Raw genomic sequence first — 22,346 nt, 5'->3', positions numbered from 1 at the left:
TAGTAAGAAAATGATTAAGAAATCAGCAAGTCAAAACTATTTTCCTATATTCTGTATAGGTTTTTAAAATTTTCCTTACCGCATAACAGCAAATTTTTGCTTATCTGTGTTTTATCTGTGCAGCTTTTCTATGGAAAAAAGTTAATTTCTCAGTTGAAGTCGGAGAACTGAAGAGCTTTGGTTTATTTCACTACATTTTACATGTCAGGATCCTTTCTGATCAGAAGAATGGAATTAATCTTATCACTTTGGACCCATCTTTTGTTGACAAAAAGATGCCTCAAAATAAAATAAAGTTTTTTTAAAGTCATCCTATGTTAACAACTTAATCTAGCATGTACAGATAGTCCTCAACTTACAATAGTTCATTTAGTGATCATTCAAAGTTACAGCCGCACTGAAAAAAGTGACTTACAACTATTTTTCACACCTATGATTGTTGCAGCATCCCCAAGGTCATGTTTATCAAAATTCAGATGCTTGGCAAGTGACTCACATTTATGACGGTTGAAGTGTCCCATGTCATGTGAACACCTTTTGTGACCTGACAAGCAAAGCCAGTGGGAAAGCCAGATTCATTTAAAAACCATGTTACTAACTTAACAACTGCAGTAATTCACTTAAGAACTGTTGCAAGAAAGGGCATAAAATGGGACAAAATTCATTTAATAGATGTTTCACTTAGCAACAGAAATTTTGGGCTCATTTGTAGTTGTAAGTTGAGGAGTACCTGTATCTCCCATATGCAGATCTTTGTTCACGTCTGCTGTTTGAATAGTAGATTGGCAGTATGAAACTAGAGTTTGAGTTTACATATTCCCGATTAACAGTGTGTATATGTTACTTGTTTTAAGAACACCTAGACCTGTTCTCGTTGAACCTATGGAACAATTTGATAATGAAGATGGTTTGCCTGAGAAATTAATGCAAAAAACACAACAGTATCATAAGTAAGTACCCACTTCTAAAACAGAATATTAGAAATGAAAAAGAAGTAATAAAGAATAGCATCTTAATAATCAAAATTCTCATTAAAACAAATCTTGTACAATGTACCATGATAAAATTAGAGCTTAAAATTACTTAAAATGGGTTGGTTGTGTATTATATAACAAACAGAAAAAGACTTACCATGATTGAAAAAGTATACTTGTGTCAGAAAAATAATGAAACTAATAAAGTTTAGATGAGTTTTCTATGTTATAAATTTTCTGAGATACCTTGCCATTTCAAAGGATAGGAGTAATATAAAGAAATAAGCAAGTTTCAGAATGTGAGTTTAGCAAGATGAAAAGCATTTTCCTATGCAATCTGCTGCTCAGAAATAAAGCACACAGCAAAGTAAATTTTCTGCAACCTTCCCTGCCCATGTCAGCATTTCATACCAGTAGTATCAGTTGAGCCCATTGGGGATTATTTCTTTGGGGTAGCAGATAGTAGGAATGATTGTTGTTCCTTTATGTTTCCAGGCTTGCTCATTTGAAGAGCTCGCAAGAAAAAAATGTTTATGCTGCTAGTAGAGTAAAGATCTTCATGCTTCCCACCTTCCACTTTAAATTTTACACATTATCCTAGTCTGTTTTTTTTTTCTTTGTACTTAAGCAGACAAGCTTTAGTTTGTTTGGCACTAAATTAGCCATAGGCAATAAAATCAGTAACCATTATTTAAAAATCCATACAGAAGCCTTGAAGAAATGAATTGGAAAATTTGCAGGCAAATTTGCTGTTACACTTATCAAATGACAGCATTAAAGTGAAATGTGTCTTCTCTTAGGGAAAGAGAACAGCCCCCACGTTTTGCCCAACCTGGAACATTTGAATTTGAATATGCTTCACGATGGAAGGCTCTTGATGAAATGGAAAAACAGCAGCGGGAACAAGTTGATAGAAATATTAGAGAAGCTAAGGAGAAGCTAGAGGCAGAAATGGAAGCAGCTCGACATGAGCATCAGTTAATGTTGATGAGACAAGGTATTCTTTATAAATTACTGCTTTAATCATGTGGGCTGAAGAATATCGGAAATAGTCTGATTATTTGGGTTAACACATTTCAATACAATTCAAAATAATTACCGTATTTTCCGGCGTATAAGACAACTGGGCGTATAAGACAACCCCCTACTTTTCCTGTTAAATTATAGGGTTTGGGCTATACTCGCCATATAAGACTACCCCACTGCATAAAAAGTCTGCTTGGATTGGGTGGGTCAGCTCTCTCTCCCTCCCTGCCTACCCAGCCCTCCCTGTCTCCAAGACGCATTTTTTTTAAAAAAAAAATCCCATTTATATCCCGCCCTTCTCCGAAGACTCAGGGCAGCTTACAATCTAAAGCACAAATCAATGTGCTTAGCAATGTACAAAGTACACTTCCGGCATCCAGAGCCTGCCTGCGTTTCTTTAACCTCCACATGCTTCTGACTCTCGACAACTTCAGCGTTGTAAACCTTGCTGCTGTTGGTATCCTGGGTGACTCTTCTCCAAACCCCCTCTACCCCAACCCGGGTGAAAACGCTAATGTGCTCCCAGTGTGTGCCTATCCCTCTCCAACCAACTGCCCCCCCAATCCGTATCTGGCTCCAGCGGGCTTGTCCGCATGTCCCAGGGCCGCCCTCCAGCAGTCCCCGGCTCCGGTCCATCTGACACCGACGGAAAACAGCTGGCCCTTGCCTTCAGCGCGCAGGCTATAGCATGCAGTCCTGGCACAGGTCCGTCGGCAGGCAAGGGAACAGCTAGCATGTTTTGTAGTGCCCAGGTTCCCTGTACGGCAAGGCAGACTGGGCTGTCCTCCTGAGGGCCTGTGGGGTCCTCAGCAAAGCCCTGTGATGCAGGCGCGTGCAAACGCCGTGAAGCAGCTGGTCGTCGGGTTTGTAGAGCCAGGAACCGGCGATCAGCTGATAGTCGGGCTTGCTGATTACGGGCGACCTCCTCCCTTGTTTGTTGGAGCGCCGGGTCATGGAGCGAGCCGTGTGCAGTGGGGGGGTGAGTAGGTGAAGCAGGGCTTGTTTTTGGAACAAGACCCCCTGCGTAGTGTCGGGCCCGCAGGGCTCGACAACAGACAGCAATTTTGTGATTCTCTCCCCCTTCCTCCCCCCCTATCAATGAGCTGCCGAGGTTGCCTGTGTGTGTGTATGTGTGGAGGGGTGTTGCCTCTGGTTTTCCCTGTAACATCGGACAATAAAACCGCCCCTAACCCTAACACCCGGCATATAAGACGACCCCCGACTTTTGAGAAGGTTTTCATGGGTTAAAAAGTCGTCTTATACGCCGGAAAATACGGTACACACATGGACACATGTATGTATGTGTGTCACACACACACACACACACACACACAGAGTATATCAGTAGTGAGGGACCTGTGACTCATGGTGTATATATTTGAAATGCAAATATCTGGCCTTTGATAGTGACCTAATTCAGATAAGCTCTTTCTTTCAAACACAATCAGTGCATGAGAGCTGATTGCTGGTTTTCTGAACATAAATATTGTTTTTCTTTGTAGAGGAAGAATTTAGAAGTGAACTTTCTCCAAAGACTACTTCATTCGGTTATTTGAGCCAGTAAGATAGAGACAGTCACTTGCACTGTATTAAGTACAGAACTGTTAATATACTGAGATTTTTGTATGATGCAAAAAAACAAAAACAAAATTGACTTACTGAACAAATAGGGAAAAGCCAGAATTCCCCACAACTGACTCATTAAACTGTTCGTTAGTTGTTCTTACATTTTTTGACATTACTTTAATTCTACATATTTCTTAAAGTTGGATATTAACATTTGAAGTAATGTATGATGTATGATAAATGAAGTGGTGTACAAAATATAAAATTTTAGTTGTAACTGAGTAGCAATTCAGATTTCTCCATCTGCAGTATTGATTTGAACAGAACTGTTTACTTCTTGAGCTTCTCGTATCTTAAAAAAATGTCCTATTAATTTAAATTGATTATTTTTTTGTGTTAGAGATAACAAATTTCAGTCTAACACACCCCTTTTCACATTTTTGTCTCTTGGCTGTGAAAGTTCAGGCATATTGCGGTTCGCTTAAAGACAGAGTTTGGTTTAGCCTTCAGTAGTTTCTGTACCTTGGTGAAGCATTCTGGGTCCCAAAAAATATGTCCAAAAACTGAGAAAAAGACTTCAACTTAATATTTGTGTTCTATGATTAAAAATCCATTGTTTCTAGTTCTTTAATTTTTCTTACTGATATCTATTTCAAAGAGGTCAATGCCTGCTTGTTGATATTTATGCTTATTTTGGTGAGGATATTTATACTACCATTTGTGTCAGAACAATATTTTCTATAGCTGTTTTAACTTTTTACAGATCTTATGAGGCGTCAGGAAGAATTGAGACGTTTAGAAGAACTTCGAAACCAGGAGCTACAGAAAAGAAAGCAGATACAATTAAGGTATTCCATAGGTTTTTAAATACTGGATTTTGCAGCTCAGCATGTAACTTTTTAAACTTCACAGTTTGACATTGCTTCTGAATTCTTCTCTGAACAGAGGATGACATCTCCATTTTCAATGTACTAAATGAATTGATGATACATTGCCAATGAAACCTTTTTTTAAAAATCAGACTTCTGGGTAAGAAATGGTAGATTAAATGATGAGGCTTTAAGGATATGTTTCGAGATAAGAAATGGTATTTTAGAAGAAAAGATAATTTGTATTTTAAGAGAAGGTGATAAGTTAAAATTGTTTATACTTGTGATGAAGAAGAAAGTAATTCGTTTAAATGCTTTTTTTCTTTACTTATTTTTTCTTTCCTTCACCTAGTTTTTCATTTTCTTTTCTTTTTTACTTTGTATTTATTTGTTCCAATGGTAATTTTTTAATAAAATCAAAATATATTTTTAATATAAAGTCACAAATCTGAGATGGACTGTTATATAAATATGATAAATTAATAGTGATAATTCTAGTTGTAGTTTATCATACTACAGAATAAGTTTTTATTTCACTCTTATTGTGATACACATCAAGGAAGTGGAGATACTATGTAGGTTCTTTAAGTTATGTACAAAAGATCACTTAAGATAACACTGATGCAGGACATGCCAAAGTACAGTGAAAAAACAACTGAAAAAGAATAACTAGTAAGGCTGAACATGATGTGTGGCCATTGGGAAAGAAAGTATTTTTCCATGAAAATATGTGGCAAAAACTTTAGGAAGTCGTATTTTATATAGGCATGAAGAAGAACATAGAAGACGTGAAGAAGAGATGCTGCGCCAGAGAGAACAGGAGGAACTGAGGAGACAGCAAGAAGGTTTCAAGCCGAATTTTATGGATAGTGTAAGTAGAACTCTTTATACCAATTGATGTGATATTAATTAAACTTAAAACAAAATTATGTTTTTAAGTCTTTTCTTTGTATTGTAATTTTGTACAATCTATAAAATCATTATAGCTCATCTTAACAATTTTCCAAAATAGAGTGCCCATATTTTAAAGGTAGATTAAAATCTTGATCCTGTGGACTAATTTGGAGAGAGGAGAGTTCTGTTATTCCGGACTGTTCAGTTTGAGAATTTTGTCTTGGCAGTTTGCATTTTTTGCACAATCATTTGCATATTATTTCTTTCAGTGTATTGGTATTTATATGATGAGATTACAACAATGATATAATTACACATGTGACTTAAAATGATGTCATTGTTTAAATGACACAAATCACTCTTGAAAATACATGCCAGGCGACCAATGATTCTAGCAGACATCTACCTGAAGTAACATATATCAGGAAGGTCTTGATAAATGTTTAATGGAAACCAGATAAGTAGGAAATTAATCAGAACCAGGTGTGGTTCCTAAAAAGGTGATCTTTTCATTGTGGGTGTTTTCACAGAGAACTTTCTTAGAGAAATTTATAGATATATGCATGGGAAATGTATTGCTCCACCAAATTCTGTCCAGAATAGTGGAAATATCAAGTACTAGGGTAGAGGCTGCAATTGAGACGACAGTCTCTAAGGGCAGATAGGAAATTGGCTATGCTGGGAAGATCATTGACATAAGAAAATGGACAGACAGAAAGTCTTTTCCTGCCAAAACAAAGGGTCACATGGTTTGTTTGGTATTTATCATTTTAATACTTGTCACATCTTTTGGAACCAATTAATGACAAGTACTGAGATACCACTCTATAACCAGTATTAGCTATGTGACTGCTTAATCTCCAGGAATTACATTGTAAATTGCTGAGATCCGTACTCTACATACTAGAACCAGTAGCTGTGCAAATGGTTATGGTTTTTTTTGGGTATAATAGGTGGAATCTATTAGAACTATAGTCTCGGCCATCTAACTGTTACTTTTATCTCTGGTGATTGTCCTCTGGTCTTTGGTTTCAGATTTCTACATGGGGCTGCCCTTGAAGGGCATCTGGAAGTTTCAACTGGTGCAGAATATGGCTGCATGGACAGTTATATGTGCTTCTAGGATGGCACACATTATACCTGTTCTGTGAGCTGCATTGGTTGCCAGTTCTGGGAGGTGTTCAGGGTGTTGTTTTTGACCTTTAAAGCACTGTATGGCATGGGCCAGATTATTTGGGGGTCCGTCTCTTCCCGATTACATCTTCCTGTCCTATCAGGTCCAGCAGAAGAGGTATACTCCAGGTCCTGTCTCTTAAGGCAGAGGTCCCCAACTTTTTGGGCACCAGGAACCGGTTACCTGGAGAGACGTTTTTCCGCAGACTGGAGGGGGCGTGGTTTTGAGTGCTGCCTGCATCCCTTGGATGGGGCTTTGTTTGTGCGGACCGGTTGCTGGCATGCTGCGGACCGGTACTGGTCCACTGCCCAGGGGTTAAGGGCCCCTGTCTTAAGGACTTGCATCTAGTGGGACCCAGGAGTCACGTCATTTCTCTCTAGAACAGCATTCTGTCTAAGGTAGCTCCATCTCTTACCTTCTGAAAAAGCCTTGAAAAATGTGGTTCCTCCATCAACTCTGGGGATTCTACAATGAGCCTTAAAAATGAATGAGGCTAAATGATGGTTCTCCCAGTATCTTGGTTTTTTTTTTGCTTTATGATTTTATTTTTTAATTTTTGTTACTTATTTCTGATTTTTTTATATTGTGATATGGTCTTAATTGTTATTTTGCTTGTAAGCTATGCAGACTCACTTTTTTGCCAAATGGGCAGTTGTATAAATGGGCTGGTTAAATAAATGAATTCCATAAATGAGTATAGAAATAATTCATTCAACTATCCAGCTAATTAAATCAGTTACGTGACCTATCTTTAGTTTCATAATTTGACAATCTAAAGCTTGTCTATTTTGTATGGCCATGTGTCAGATTTCAGCTACTTTGTTTTGAGTCTTGAGAATATTTGCCTTGTCATTTGCAACTTCTAACATACAACTTCTTTTTCTTATTTCAATTGTTCATGCTATTCCATAGTTTGGAAACATTGCAAATAGTTTTTTTTAAAGTTATTTATTGTTCCTTAACTTCATGCATTAGTAACTGGAGTTTGTGTCTCATAGGCAGGGAAAATACTACCAATATAGTAACTCTTCATCTGCTGGTCAAATGTTAATGTATCTTCATTCCTCACAAAAAAATAATATCCTACTAGACCAATGGATCTGTTTCCTCTTTTTAGTTTAACTTTGATTGCATATACTAGTTCCTACTAATGTACAATCATTACATTATAAACAGTAGTTTTTTTTACAGTGGTTCATATACATATTGAGAGACATTCCCTACATTACTTGCCATATGTTTGTTTTGGCTGTTGTCATAGCCAAGGTCACAACATGTCTATGTTATATGACAGAGCTCATATTTGAAGACAAATGTTTTGTTGCAATCAGTAGTTTCTGAGCTTGTAAAAACAGATACTGAAAAGCAACTTTATCCTTTTTTCCCCTTCGGTTAATGTTCTATGCATTTCAAAATAAAAAAATATAGCTGACAGAAATATATTAGGTTTGGGAAACAACAGTTCTACAGAATTATTTTGGGTTGGGTGAACAAAAATATTCCACTCTCCATAATGAGTACGCAGAATAGACAGCAACAGATACATGGTAGTACCAATAAAACTGTGGTGACATTAACAATCTACTGAAACTAGCTGCAAAGAAACTTATTGATGTTATATCACTGTCTTTAATTTTGGTACAGGTGAAGCTAGATTAAGATGCATGAATGGGGAGGAGGGAGTCTTCCAACAGCAGCTTGCACAGTCTGTCCTTTTATTTTTTCTCAGCCACTTTCCATCAGGTACCACCTTAACTGTCACCTTTATGATCTATAGCTAAATCAAATGTGACCTGAAGTCTGCCAGTTAACTGTTTCATGGTCGATGGATGGTCAGATAGATATTAAATACAAAAAACTAAGAAAGAGAATATAAAAATTAGAAAAAAGGAGGAAAAGTTGAAAAAAGAAAAAAAATATGCAAAATAATTAAGGATATGTATTTGAAGATACACCGATAAAAGTGCTAGTGCACACATAGACACACATAAATAAATTGAAGTCATGATTCATTACAGTTATCCATGACCAGGGAATATTTAGAGCCATGTTTTTGCCTTTCTATTGCTGAAGTCTTTTGACCATTTTTTTTGTCCAGAAATCAACTCCCAGATGATACAATTCAAGAGTATAAACCTTTGAAAATATTAGATCTCAAAATTGAATTAATACAAATAATTGCTTCTTACTGAAATGTAACAATATATTTAAAGAAAGCATTAATTACACTGCCTCTCCAAAAATATAAATGCAATTAGGTAATTTCTATAAGACTTCTTGTTGAAAAGGATATAATCTAAAAATCTAATGATGTTTTTGTTATTTAACAACTTTGATTGGTTAAGTAATATATTTAAGCAAAAAAAGAGATACATATACATACTTTGAGGATTTGAAAAAACAGAAACAGCAAAACAGCTGTTTTGGTATTCCCTCTCTTTTTCCCTCCCATTTTTTAAAATTGCCATTTGAACATTGTATTTTCTTGGGCATTATTGGTCATTTCTGTTTGGTTCATTTTAATAATTTTTAAATATTTTTTTCTTCAGCGTGTTAGCTTGTTTTGCTGTGTGTTACATTGTATATAAGAGAAAACTATTTTATCTGTAGTTGCTATCCTCTGGCCACTTATTTCAGTTTGCTTGGTCTAGTCTCTAGTACATATATACCATATGTATACACTTACCTAGGATCAAGATTCATACATTCTGCTCCATTTCTCCCAGTATTTTAGTTTTTGTAAGAATGACCTACTTTGCATTTATCTGTTACTTAAGAAAACATGACATTTTATTCTTAAAATGCTTATTTCTGAAGAGAGCTGAATCTGGAATCCCTTCACATAGAACAGTGTTTTGCAGTCATTGTGAAGAAAAATATTAGCATTACAGAAAGAAAAAAGGAAATATAATAGCCCTAACTAGGCTGCTATCGGATCTGAGAAGCTGATGCTTTATCGGTGTTGCTTTCTGGGTGTAAGCATTGCACTATATGACTTGACAGTGAAAATCACCTGTTGTGATCTGAATTTGATTGGAGACCCATACAGCTTTTTCCCTTTAGGTGAGGAGGAGCGTCAGAATTGGAATTGCTTCAGAGAAAATTGAATCTGAGGAAACTTACAAGATTTGGTAGTAATTTTGAACTGAAGTGGCAGAAGGAGGTACCATAGGAGTTGAAGATGAATTTTTGGTCATAAAATTGAAATGGTGCAAACTATCATTAGTCCTAGAACCCTTGGTTTGTTTTCAAGGATTCTAGGAATAAGTAGACCAGTTCTTGCATAGTTTGTTTACTTGCTTCAGGAAAAATATTGTATGTTCTTCTCTGTGAGGAATTTATTCCAGATGTTAAGATTGATTCCAAAAGACAAGAGGGTGTTTGACAGCTCCTCTTCTGACTTCCCATGAATGTTACAACCTGTGTGTCATCAACTTCTGCCTCACCCCCTACTTTCACTTGATGGACAACTAACTTTGTCAGTTTATTGATTCTGTAATTCCTGAAATTCAGGAAAGTTAAGTTTGAGCAGCTGTTTGGATCACAGAATGCGGCCGCGCGAGTTTTGATGGGGGGGTCTCCTGATACTCCCATATAACACCTCTACTCCGCGAGCTGCATTGGCTTCCAGTTTCCCTCCGGGTGAGATTCAAGGTGCTGGTGATGACCTATAAAGCTCTAAATGGCATGGGTCCGGATTACTTACGGGAGCACCTGCTGCCGGCATCAATTTCCCTTCGTCCTGTGCGCTCCCACAGAGAGGGCCTCCTCAGGGTGCCACCGGTCAGAGAGTGCTGGCTGGCGGCCCCCAGGGGGAGAGCATTCTCTGTGGGCGCGCCAGCCCTTTGGAATCAATTACCGGTTGAGCTCTGGATGGCTCCTGACCTTCACTCTTTCCGCCGTGATCTAAAAACTTACCTATTTGAACAAGCCAGCCTGGTCTAATGGGTTTGGGGTATTTTATTTAGTAATTTTTTAATTATTTATTGTAATGGGCTGGTTTATTTAATTTTATTTTTAACTTTTGTATATTGTATTTTTATTGTATTTTTATTGCCCTGTACACCGCCCTGAGTCCTTTGGGATAAGGGCGGTATAGAAAATAAACAAACAAACAAACATCAGGTAGTAGTTAACCTATGACCACAATTGAGCCCAATATTTCCATTGCTAACAAGACAGTTCTTAAGTGAGCTTTGTCCTGTTTTACAACCTCTCTAGCCAGTTATTAGGTGAGTCAATGCAGTTGTTAAGTTAGTAACATGGTGGTTAAATGAATCTGGCTTCCCCATTGACTTTGTTTATCAAAAGGTTGCAAAAGATGATCACATGACCCTGGGACACTGCAACAGTCATAAATATGTCAGTTGCCAAGCATTCAAATTTTGATCATGTGACCACAGGGATGATGCAATAATCATAAGAGTGAAAAAGTGTTATAAGCCACTTTTTTCAGTGCTGTTGTAACTTCAAACAGTTACTAAATGAATGGTTGAAAGTCAAGGAATACCTGTAAATTCTCTAGCAAAAATCACAGTGGCAGAGTAAGCCTTTATACTTAAAAGGAAGTCTTGGATTCTTTGGATGTGCCTCTAGACTTTGAGATCAAAGTAGTGAAGGGATATCTATGAAAGATGCTCACTTTAGAAAGTGAATTATCTGTTTGGGGAAAGCACAATGGTAATAAAGATTGCGCACAGCATTTAGTTTTACAGTTGTTCTTTCACACATTAAAATTATATTGAAAATCTTTGGGAAAGAACAATCACTAGCATAGAGGAAAATCTGTCTTTAAGTCAGGGACTGAGACCAAATATTTGAATCCAAATATTAGGATCCAAACATCCTTTGGGTTATTTGTTGAAGGAGCTGGGCTCTCCACTCTTTCCCCAGCTATTGTTTCTCCTTACAAAAGTAGACAAGGAAAAAGACGAGCAGTGGATCTCAGATGAATACTTGCACAGCAGTTCTAGGTAGGATTGGAACAGGATGGTTCTGCTTCTTGTTCTGGGTGGCTAAAATTCAGATTCTGCCTATTGAAGTAAGTGGGAGGAGCAATCCATTATATCGTGCTCTTCATATTTTGGAAAATGTGTTTATGATATTTAACTAACTCATAAAAGCATATACAAAATGTAAGAAGAAATAAATGGGATAAAAATAGTGGTTAATTTAAACTAGGGCAGTGGTGATAGTTAAAATGTAATAATGTAACATGAAGACGCCACCCTGGTTAAGTAAAAAAAGTAAGCATCAGATTGAAGAGTATTAATATTTTGGTTATTTGGGTTAGGGTATGTGTACAATGTATTATAAAATTACTGTCTGTATGCTTGATGAGGGCATAAAGAGGATGGTGTTCAGCATTAATGGGTAGAGAGAAGTGTGGTGGAGGTAGAACCTTTTAATGAAGCAGGAGAAGGGAGACGTGAGTGATTTCAGTTAGATTTGTCAGTGTTTATCATCAGATACTTTGTCCGATTGTACTTGTACTACATCTTCTGTTAGGTCAAGGTAAGTGGTTATGCATTTTGATCTAATGGTATTAAAATGCATTTAGCTTATTTTAACCTATATAGTTGTGATAGAGCTTATAATGGCATGAATTTAGCAAGAATTTATTTGCTTAGTGACAGCTTTTATTATTTAGTTTCTCAGAAACTTTTGCTATTTCCGTGTATTGTGTGTGAAAATAACGTGTTGTTTTCTGCACAATTTGGGTCTGCTAGGGTTCAAGCATGTTTTAAAACATTTCTCACTGCATATATTTCAAAGAAGTTCAATCACAACTCTCATTATTTTTAATAGACATTCCAATAGACCCCATAGTTCCCAGTGAAAATTCTTGTATAGTATAACCATGTTTTTGAAAATTTGAGATATAACAGCTAAAATCATAGAAGACAAACTGGTAATTGCTTAATAGAAATTATTTACATTTTAAAGCTGAAACATTTTATAAGAGCTTGTTAGGTCTCTTTGTAATACTGTGTTTTATATCCTACATTTCATAATCCTAATTACATTGTAATAAACTCATTGCAAAGTTTGCCAAAATTATCTGTTATTAGCACTCTAGGCAATATAGGTCAACAGAAAACTGAGATTTATATACTAGTTCAATTATATACTACAATTCAAGATTGTAGAATTTAGGTAAGTTTTTTTCCATACTAGCTTATCATAATTTAAGTGCTTGAAAATATAAAATGGATAGTATGTTTAAAAATTAAGATGATCTACAGTAATTCTTCGTTTCTTTGACCTGATTCAGTAGAAGTTAATTGAGAGAGAACAATTTTAGTCAGGAATATTAAAAATATTCTTGAACAATTTAAAATCTGAGAATCACTTACAAAATGACAGTGGTTGTCACTTGAGTCACTCAATTTTTTCTGTCCAAGTTATTCTTCTTCAGTAGCAGAATGACTCAGATATGATGTTACCTTGCTACCTAGGTCATTAGACTTCTGAAGTGCTGCTGGAAACAGAAAGCTCTATAGGCAGTCTTTGATCTTTGACCAAAATTGAGCAGAAAATGTTAAGCGAAATAGTTGTTAAAGTGAGCTTTGCCCTATTTTACAACTTTTTTGCCACAGTTATTAAGGGAATCACTGCAGTTAAGTTAGTAACATGGTTGTTAAGTGAATCTGGCTTTCCTATTGTCTTTCTTGTCAGAAAGTTGTAAAAAGTGATCACATGTCCCCATGTGATCATAAAACTGTCATAAATATGAACCAGTAGCCAAGCATCCAAATTTTGATCACATGACTATGGGGATGCTGGAATAGTTGTGTGAAAAATGGTCATACGTCACTTTTCAATGCCATTGTAATTTTGAATGGCCACTAAATGAATGATTTTAAGTCAAGGACTAACTATACATCAAATAGGAAATAACTTCAGGAGATGCTTAAGGAAAGCAGATTCTTTTTTTAAAAAAAAATATGCGTGTGTATATATTTATGGATGCTTGCTGTTAATAATGTATGCCCCTTCATTGGATTTATACTTTCTTAGGTCATTGAGCATATTAGTAGCAGATATTATAGTAGGCAATTCTTATTTACTATACAGTTGTTTTAACATTTAAAAAAATAATAAAAACTTGTAGCATCTCAATCTTTTTAGTTTAAAAATGTGTCTTTTGCAAAAATGTGTTTCCTTCATCTCCCTTGAGATCAGTTAGTACTCTGTTCTAGAAATGTCTGCATCTGGAAAGATGAAAATTTGCTGCTATTTGTATTTCATAGAAATGAATATTTTTCTGCTGGGCTTGGGTAATACTTTTATTATACAGAATTGCAAAAGTAGTATTAAGAATATGATTTCATTTATTTCAAAACAATATAAGCTGTATAGAGAAACTCATTTTTCATTATTAATCAGGTAATAAAGTTTCTCATTCAGACAAAGCAAAGGAAAATGTCGTTTGGAGAAATTGTTTTATATTTCTAATTTAATTTAAAATTTAAAAAACTTTTCAAATATTAAGTCATGAATAAGAAGTGTGATGGTTTTTATAAAATAACAGTTATGATTTCTTTTTAGTAGAGGTAATTTAGATCTTCTGCAGGTTGTTTTAAGTTTGGGATCATATTAATCTGTGTATATCAGTAAATGAATTGAAAAATCATCCAGTTTATTCTTTATGACAGTTTTAAAGCAATGTCTTGTAACCATGTCATCAAATGTAACATTTGGCTTCTTTCTGTCTTAAAGGCTAAAGTATACACATTCATAGTAAAGTTATTTGTGTCTGTTCTTTAACTTGCTTATCATTAATTGGATCATTTTGGCAGAGCACATCCAAATTGATCCTTTTACAGTGATACAAAGAGAGTGATTGTTAATACAGATTGGATTCTTCCTGACATAAAGAATAAAGATATAAATATTAACACTGAAGTTATTTTATGTCTAAAGTATCACTTAACTTGCTTTATACATTTTGTGACATTTTATATTGGTGTTTATCCTTGAGAGCCTGGCACCTAACAACAAACAATTTAGTTCTTTATAGGTCATTTTAAAATATTAAACATACTCAGTAAAGCAAGTTTAAAAAAATCTTGATTCTTGTTTGCTGATTTTGTTTAGGATTGAAAATTTAATAATCAGCTCACATGGCCACCACATAAGAAAATATAAATTTAGTTATCTTACAGTCACTCTGTCAGATTATATGTACAGTTGATACTATTTTTGAATTAACATAATCTTGTATTCTCTATTACAGATAGTTTTTACTAAATGTTTTTGCCTGAAAGGATGAATTCAATGTCTTGATATTTCTGGCTTAGGTTTTTGCACAAAGGATTCTTAACCAAATTGGTACTAGAGTTAGACGTGTGAATCTGTCCATCCATCCATCTATCCATCTATCCAAGGCAAGAGTACAACTCCTGATCTCTTAGATTTCTAGACTTATGCCTTAACCATTACAGCAAACTGGGTCTCTTCGTGAATAATAAAAGCTACTAATTGTGTATGCTCTTCCATTAAAGTAAAATTTTTGGTGAATCTGAAATCTACCAATGGAAAGATATGAATTACCGTATATACTTGAGTATAAGCCGACTCGAGTATAAGCCGAGACCCCCAATTTCACCCCCAAAAACTGGAAAAAGTTATTGACTCGAGTATAAACCGATCCACCATTCTGCAAGCCTCCGCCGCCGGCGGAGGCTGGATCCGCGCTCTGCAAGCCTCTGCCGCCAGCAGAGGCTCGATCCTCCATTTTGCAAGCCTGAATACACAGGAATACCCTGTGTGGCCGCGGCTCTCGGGGAAGCCCTGGCTGTCCGCTTCCTCGCTCCACGCTGCCATTCGGGGCCCGCGCGTTCCCCGGGCAAATCGCGGCGCCCAGCAGGCGAGGAAACACGCCCGCTCCAGTCGCCCCCCCTTCCCTCAGGAGACGCGAAGCAAGTGACCGCCCGGAGCTTACCGAGGACTTGCGTGCGGCCGAGGCTTCGGTGCTTCCAGGATCGCGCGCACCTCTCCCAAGCCACCGCCGTCCGGAGACCTGCCGAAGTTTGGGGAGGTGCGCGCGCACCTCCCCAAACCTCCCCAAACGTCGGCAGGTCTCCGGACCTCCGCGCCCTGCCTGCCTGCTTCTTTCCGCTGCGGAAAGAAGCAGGCAGGCAGGGCGCGGAGGTCTGGAGACGCGCCCTGCCTGCCTGCTTCTTTCCGCAGCAGAAAGAAGCAGGCAGGCAGGGCGTGGAGGTCCGGAGACCTGCCGACGTTTGGGGAGGTTTGGGCACCTCCCCAAACCTCCCCAAACGTCGGCAGGTCTCCGGATCTCTGTGCCCTGCCTGCCTGCTTCTTTCCGCTGCGGAGGTCCGGAGCGGAAAGAAGCAGGCAGGCAGGGCACGGAGATCCGGAGACCTGCCGACGTTTGGGGAGGTTTGGGGAGGTGCCCAAACCTCCCCAAACGTCGGCAGGTGTCCGGACCTCCGCGCCCTGCCTGCCTGCTTCTTTCCACAGCGGAAAGAAGCAGGCAGGCAGGGCACGGAAATCTGGAGACCTGGGGAGGTTTGGGGAGGTGCCCAAACGTCGGCAGGTCTCCGGACCTCTGCGCCCTGCCTGCCTGCTTCTTTCTGCCGACGTTTGGGGAGGTGCGCGCGCACCTCCCCAAACTTCGGCAGGTCTCCGGACGGCGGTGGCTTGGGAGAGGTGCGCGCGATCCCGGAAGCACCAAAGCCTCGGGCGCGCACAAGTCCTCGGTAAGTTTTTTTGTTGACTGGAGTATAAGCCGAAGTGGAATTTTTCAGCCCAAAAAGTGGGCTGAAAAATTCGGCTTATACTCAAGTATATACGGTATATTTTTTACCTGTAAACCAAGAAAAGGTTTGTCCCTGGAATAAAAATCAGTAGAGATCCACTTTCTGCATAAGCTGTCAAGACTATGTTATTCTATCCTATAATAAAAGGCATTCCAAGATCCTGTTTTGCCTGCTCTTCTTCTCAGGGTTGACAGTAACTTGTATTCAGAAAGTTTACAGATAATGGACAGAACAACAACAAGCATGCTCTTGACTGAAGTGGTTTATACATTTTTAAATCAATAAAACAAGTTTTCTCCATTGCTCCTTAGTAGTTGTTTATGGCATAGCAAACCAGTGGTTCATGGAATCAGAATTGGAAGGGATCGTAGGGGTCATCTGGTCCAATTCTCTCATCAGTTCAGATCAGCTAGGGCAGTGGTAGGCAACCTTGGCTCTTTTATGACTCGTGGACTTCAACTCCCAGAATTCCTGAGCCAGCTATGGGTCAGGAATTCTGGGAGTTGAAATCCATGAGTCATAAAAGAACCAAGGGTTGCCTACTCCTGAGCTAGGGCATCTCTGACAGTAACCATCTAGTCTCTTTTGAAGACTTTTAGTGAAGAGAAATACTGCATTGCATTGCAGGGTGTTCTATAGGTGAACAGCCTGTATAGTTAGGAAGTGTCACTTGTGAGATGGGCAGCTGGATAAATTGGATAAGTAAGTTCTTCTGGAAGTCTGGTTTGAACCATCTCCTTTGTACTTTTAACCCATTTGTTTGGTCGTGGGGCAGTAGAACCTCTGCTTGTAGATATTTTCAGATATTGAAATTTCACAAACCACATATTCCTTTCAGCATGTGTCAATCTTTCTGAGTCTTCTGAGTGACCGCTCAAATATCTTTTAACTGAGTGGAGCCATTAATGTATTGTTGCTGTTCAACCCAACAATACTATTGCTTAGCCCTTATTTCATGGCTTTATTGAGAATATTGTGAGAGATCTTGTCAAACATTTTGCCAAAATTTTGTTAAACTGTGCACAAAGTATTCCTCTCATTTAAGTTAGTAGTTCTAACAAAGAATCATATAAGACTAGTCTGGCACTAATTGTAAGAAACATATGCTAGCTTCTGTAAATTTTGGCATATCTATCAAAGTGCTCATAAATACACAGATTAATCATTTTGATGACTTGCCCAGGTATATATACTTTTAGGTTGGTACTTTTCCTGGATTCTTGCGTGCTTTTACAGGAAGTCCTCAACTTTTTTGACCATAACTGAGCCCAGTTATATGATCACTCATAAGTTGAGGGCTATCTGTAATTTATACTAGATAGCTTTCTGAGGAATTGGCCATTGTAGCACCGTTCTTGCTAAGGAAATTGAGAAATATCAAAAGTGTAGTTTGCAGACAGTAGATAATTAAACAGGTCCCACAATGTAAATCAGGAGAGGCAATGTATACTATGAGTTGGGGAACTGTAACTATTATTATTCCTCACTATTGGCTTGTCCTGGTTTGGGCTTGCAGGAACTTTAATTTAGCAAAATCTAAAAAACCTGCTATTAATCCATTTAAATGTCAAAAGAAACCTAATGATTAAGTACTACCATTATGAAATTATAAATTCATACCATTATGGAACTAATTATGGAACTAATAGTAACTGCCTACCCTATCCATTTTTATGGCTTCTGAAAGTGGTCCACACTATGAAGCACTTTATGGATAGATAGTTTTATTTTATTTAGCAATGCTAGATTATTACATTCTTTTTCAGGACCAGCAATTTGGGATTAAATATTACTGCTGTTTAAAGATTTTTTTAAAAAAGAAATTAATAGATGGCACAAACCATAACATGAAACTTATATTAACTTTAATTGTGCTATGTGTGAAATACTTAGTGATACTTTACAACTTTGTTTCTGTGAAAGGTAATTCATTATTACAAGGTCTCATACTTTATGATGTGAGTTATTACTTAGACATATTTTAGTTCACTGTAAGATATTTGGTGGACGTGGACCCAAGATTAATTTAGGGTTAGGGTATAAATATAATTATAATATAAATAATGTTTCTATAAAAACATTACCTGGTAACCTGAAGGCCATATTCAGCACAGTGTGAATTTTACAGCTTTCAGAATATTGGCTGGGATTTCTCAGCAAATGATGCCTTATTTTTCTGCAGTTTTGTTGGAAATAAAGATGAAAATAAATGTACTAAGTTGCCTAAGGGCATGATAAAAGGGAAAAAAAAGCTTGACCTCTTTGGAGCCACCATATCATTTTCACACCCTTTGCAGCATTGGAGATTAATTTCAATGAATAAAATCAAAACCTAATCACAAAATAGTTTTCAGTAATGTTAGAGCTGTTCGTTCTTTTGAGAAGGTATGGACATGCACACCATATCAGTACCCACTAAGGCTAATTATCTTCTCCTGGGCTCATGCACTAACTGCACAGTCCCTGGAAAATATATGCTTGAGTTAACATATTTTGGAGAAGGTATGGGCTGCATGTTACAAGTTTTGAAGTCTCAGTTCGGTGACATACAGTGAGGGGGTAAAAAAGATCCCCTGTTGATTTTGTATGTTTGCCCACTGACAAAGAAATGATCAGTCTCTAATTTTAACGGTAGGCTTATTTTAAGAGTAAGAGAGACAGAATAACAAAAAAAATCCAGAAAAATGCAATTCAAAAAAGTTATAAATTTATTTGCATTTTAATGAGTGAAATAAGTATTTGATTCCCTATCAGTCAATAGGATTTCCGGTGTCTTTTATACAGGTAACGGGCTGTGATTAGCAGCACTCTCTTAAAGGGAGTACTCCTAATCTCAATTTGTTACCTGTATAAAAGACACCTGTCCACAGAAGCAATCAACCAATCAATTAGATTCCAAACTCTCCACTTTGGCCAAGACCTAAGAGCTATCCAAGGATGTCAGGGACAAGATTGTAGACCTACACAAGGCTGGAATGGGCTACAAGACTATCACCAAGCAGCTTGGTGAGAAAGTGACAACAGTTGGTGCGATTATTCGCAAATGGAAGAAACCCAAAATAACTGTCAATCTCCCTTGGTCTGTTTGGAAGAGGAGGAATGAGTCTATGACCCCAAGAACACCAATCCCCACCATCAAACATGGAGGTGGAAACATTATGCTTTGGGGTTGTGTTTCTGCTAAGGAGACAGGACAACATCACCACATTAAAGGGATGATGGATGGGGCCATGTACCGTCAAATCTTGGGTGAGAACCTCCTTCCCTCAGCCAGGCCATTGAAAATGGGTTGTGGATGGGTATTCCAGCATGGCAATGACCCAAAACGCACGGCCAAGGCAATGAAGGAGTGGCTCAAGAAGAAGCACATCAAGGTCCTGGAATGGCCTAGCCCACAGGTCGGCAACCCGCAGCTCTGGAGCTGCATGTGGCTCTTTAAGCCGTCTCATGCGGCTCCCAGTCCTCCTCTGCCATTCTGGAAAAAAAGTGGGAGTTAAAAAGTCCCATTGAGAGAATGGGGTGGCAGAGGTTTGGAGAGCTCCACCGCCCCATTTGGAGAGCTGCTACCTTTGTCCATGTTTGATGAAGGCAGCAGCTCTCCAAATGGGCGGCGACGGTTTGGAGAGCTGCGTGCGCAGCTCTGTCGCCCCCTCTCCAAGCCTCCACCGAGAAAATGGGGCGGTGGAGGCTTGCCGCCCATTCTCTCGGCGGAGACTTCTTTCAGGGGATCCAGCCTCTGCCGCCCCCTTCTCTCAGCTGCCCAGCTGAGAGAAGGGGACGACAGAGGCTGGATCCCCCGAAAGAAGTCTCCACTGAGATGAGAGAGTGGAGCGGTGGAGCGCTCTGCCGAGAGAATGGGGCGGTGGAGGCTTGCCGCCCGTTCTCGGAGACTTCTTTTGGGGGATCCAGCCTCTGCTGCGCCGCGCCGAGAGAACAGCAAGCTGCCCCATTCTCTCGGCGGAGCGCCCCATTCTCTTGGCAGCTTGCCACCCCGTTCTCTTGTCTTGGCGGAGACATCTTTCGGGTTGGCAAGCCGCCAAGAGAATGGGGCGGTGGAGCGCTCCTCCAAGAGAATGGGGCGGCTTGCTGTTCTCTTGGTGTGGCGCGGCAGAGGCTGGATCCCCCGAAAGAAGTCTCCGCTGAGAGAATGGGTGGCAAGCCTCCACCGCCCCATTCTCTCGATGGAGCGCTCCACTGCCCCATTCTCTCGGCAGCTTGCCACCCTGTTCTCTCATCTCAGCAGAGACTTCTTTCGGGGGATCCAGCCTCCGCCGCCCCATTCTCTTGGCGGAGACTTGCAGAGCTGCTACCTTCGGCTGCTTTTCTTTTGGGGCATCCAACTGTTGAGAGAAGGGGGCGGCAGAGGCTGGATCCCCTGAAAGAAAAGCTGAAACAGAGAGGAGGAGACTGCAAGAAGGGCGAGATCAGTGTGGGCTGAGAAACGCTGATCTCGTGTTCCTGGCAGTCTCCCTCTATTTCCACTTGTGAAGTTCAGGGCTGGCCTTACAGAGTTGCCAGAGCTCCTGGGAGGACGCATACACAGGGCCGCTGATCAGCCTCTTGTTTTGCGCATGCATGCGCATCCGCACTCTTTTTTGCGGCTCCCAGTTTTTTCTTTTGTGAGGGAACCGGTTCCGAGTGGCTCTTTTACTGTTTCAGCTTGCCGACCCCTGGCCTAGCCAATCTCCAAACCTTAATCCCATAGAAAATCTGTGGAGTGAGCTGAAGGTTTGAGTTGCCAAATGTCAGCCTTGAAACCTTAATGACTTGGAGAGGATATGCAAAGAGGAGTGGGACAAAATCCCCGCTGGGATGTCTGCCCAACCTGGTGGCCAACTACAATGTCTGACCTCTATGATTGCCAGCAAGGGTATTGCCACCAAGTACTAAGTCATGTTTTGCGAAGGGGTCAAATAATTATTTCACCCATTAAAATAAAAATCTATAACTTTTTTGAAATGTGCTTTTCTGGATTTTTTGTTGTTATTCTGTCTCTCACTATTAAAATAAACCTACTATTAAAACTTATAGACTGATCATTTCTTTGTCTGTAGGCAAACGTACAAAAAGAGCAGGGTATCAAATAATCTCTCCCCTCACTGTAAGACTTGGTATTGTGAGAACAGTTTGTGTTTTGTAATACTGTTTGTATTAATTTTTTTACCTACTTTGCATTTTGAATGTAACTGAAATATTTGGGGAGTTTTTTATTGTTACGTTTTGAAACCTTGTATAGATGCAACATTTAAAAAAAAACAAAAATAGGTAGCTCAGTAACTTTTCAGTAACTATTCCTCCCATAGTTCATGGCTTTTTTAAATTTAAAAGGAAACCTCATTCATAGGTAGATTTCCCCCCAATGGGGATTGTAATAACTGGAATGTATTTTATTTATTGCATTTATATTCTGCTGCCATCCAAATAGATGGCAATCCAAAAACTGGACCCTGGCCATGTGGGAATAACGCTAGGATGATGATGATCCTGATCCAAATTGCCAGTTATATATGTCTATAGTTACACTAATATTGTTCTGTCTTGTAACTTTTTCATTTGTATGGTGTATAATCTAAACATTATTGATGGAATGCTTATTTGGTTTGATAATATTTTTTAATGGTTACATAATATAAAAGGGATGAAAAGGCAATATGGTATATTTTATATAGTATGTACAGTGGTATCATGGCACAATTAATAAAAATAAAAGTTTTTCTCAGTAACATTCAATATTTTATTCCTGAAGCTTGGACATCTTTCCATTTTATAATCTATCTTGCATACATTTGCTTTTACAATGGTAAGTATACTTTATTAGTTGGAACCTTTATAAGATTCCTTTTAAGAACAATAGAAGTGGATTGTTAGGCACTTCTAAGTCTTAAAATAATACCCCCCCCCCCAAAAAAAAATCCTATTTAAAATTCCCATCCCATCATATTGGAAACAATAAAATCCAGGAACTTTCACTTCCTACTGAATCTCATAAGCAACTTTCATTAATTCATCCACTTGATTAATCTTTTAATTTTCTATACAGTAGTTTAACTGAAGATTG

The 22,346-nt window shown here is 38.6% G+C and overlaps 1 protein-coding gene across 10 annotated transcripts in view; it reads left to right on the top strand.

Annotated features, from left to right (window-relative positions):
- Positions 1–22,346, top strand: part of PSPC1 (paraspeckle component 1) — a 57,643-nt gene that overhangs the window by 6,706 nt on the left and 28,591 nt on the right. For 9 of the 10 annotated variants that reach the window (XR_014492469.1, XR_014492470.1, XR_014492471.1 and 6 more), the window contains exons 3-6: positions 855–950; positions 1,775–1,971; positions 4,330–4,414; positions 5,201–5,306. Coding sequence is in view for 2 of the 10 variants with exons in the window: in XM_083362259.1 (XP_083218385.1) it covers positions 855–950; positions 1,775–1,971; positions 4,330–4,414; positions 5,201–5,306 (484 nt within the window). In the remaining 8 variants the exon portion in view is untranslated. Of the gene's footprint in view, positions 1–854; positions 951–1,774; positions 1,972–4,329; positions 4,415–5,200; positions 5,307–8,147; positions 8,423–22,346 lie in introns of those variants that run through there. The other variant, XM_083362260.1, reaches the window with a different exon arrangement.

This window comes from Vipera ursinii (assembly GCF_947247035.1).
Source record: "Vipera ursinii genome assembly, chromosome: 4".
Taxonomy (NCBI): Eukaryota; Metazoa; Chordata; class Lepidosauria; order Squamata; family Viperidae; genus Vipera; species Vipera ursinii.
The sequence above is the reverse complement of the archived record's forward strand: the minus strand, read 5'-3'. Positions and strand labels throughout refer to the sequence as shown.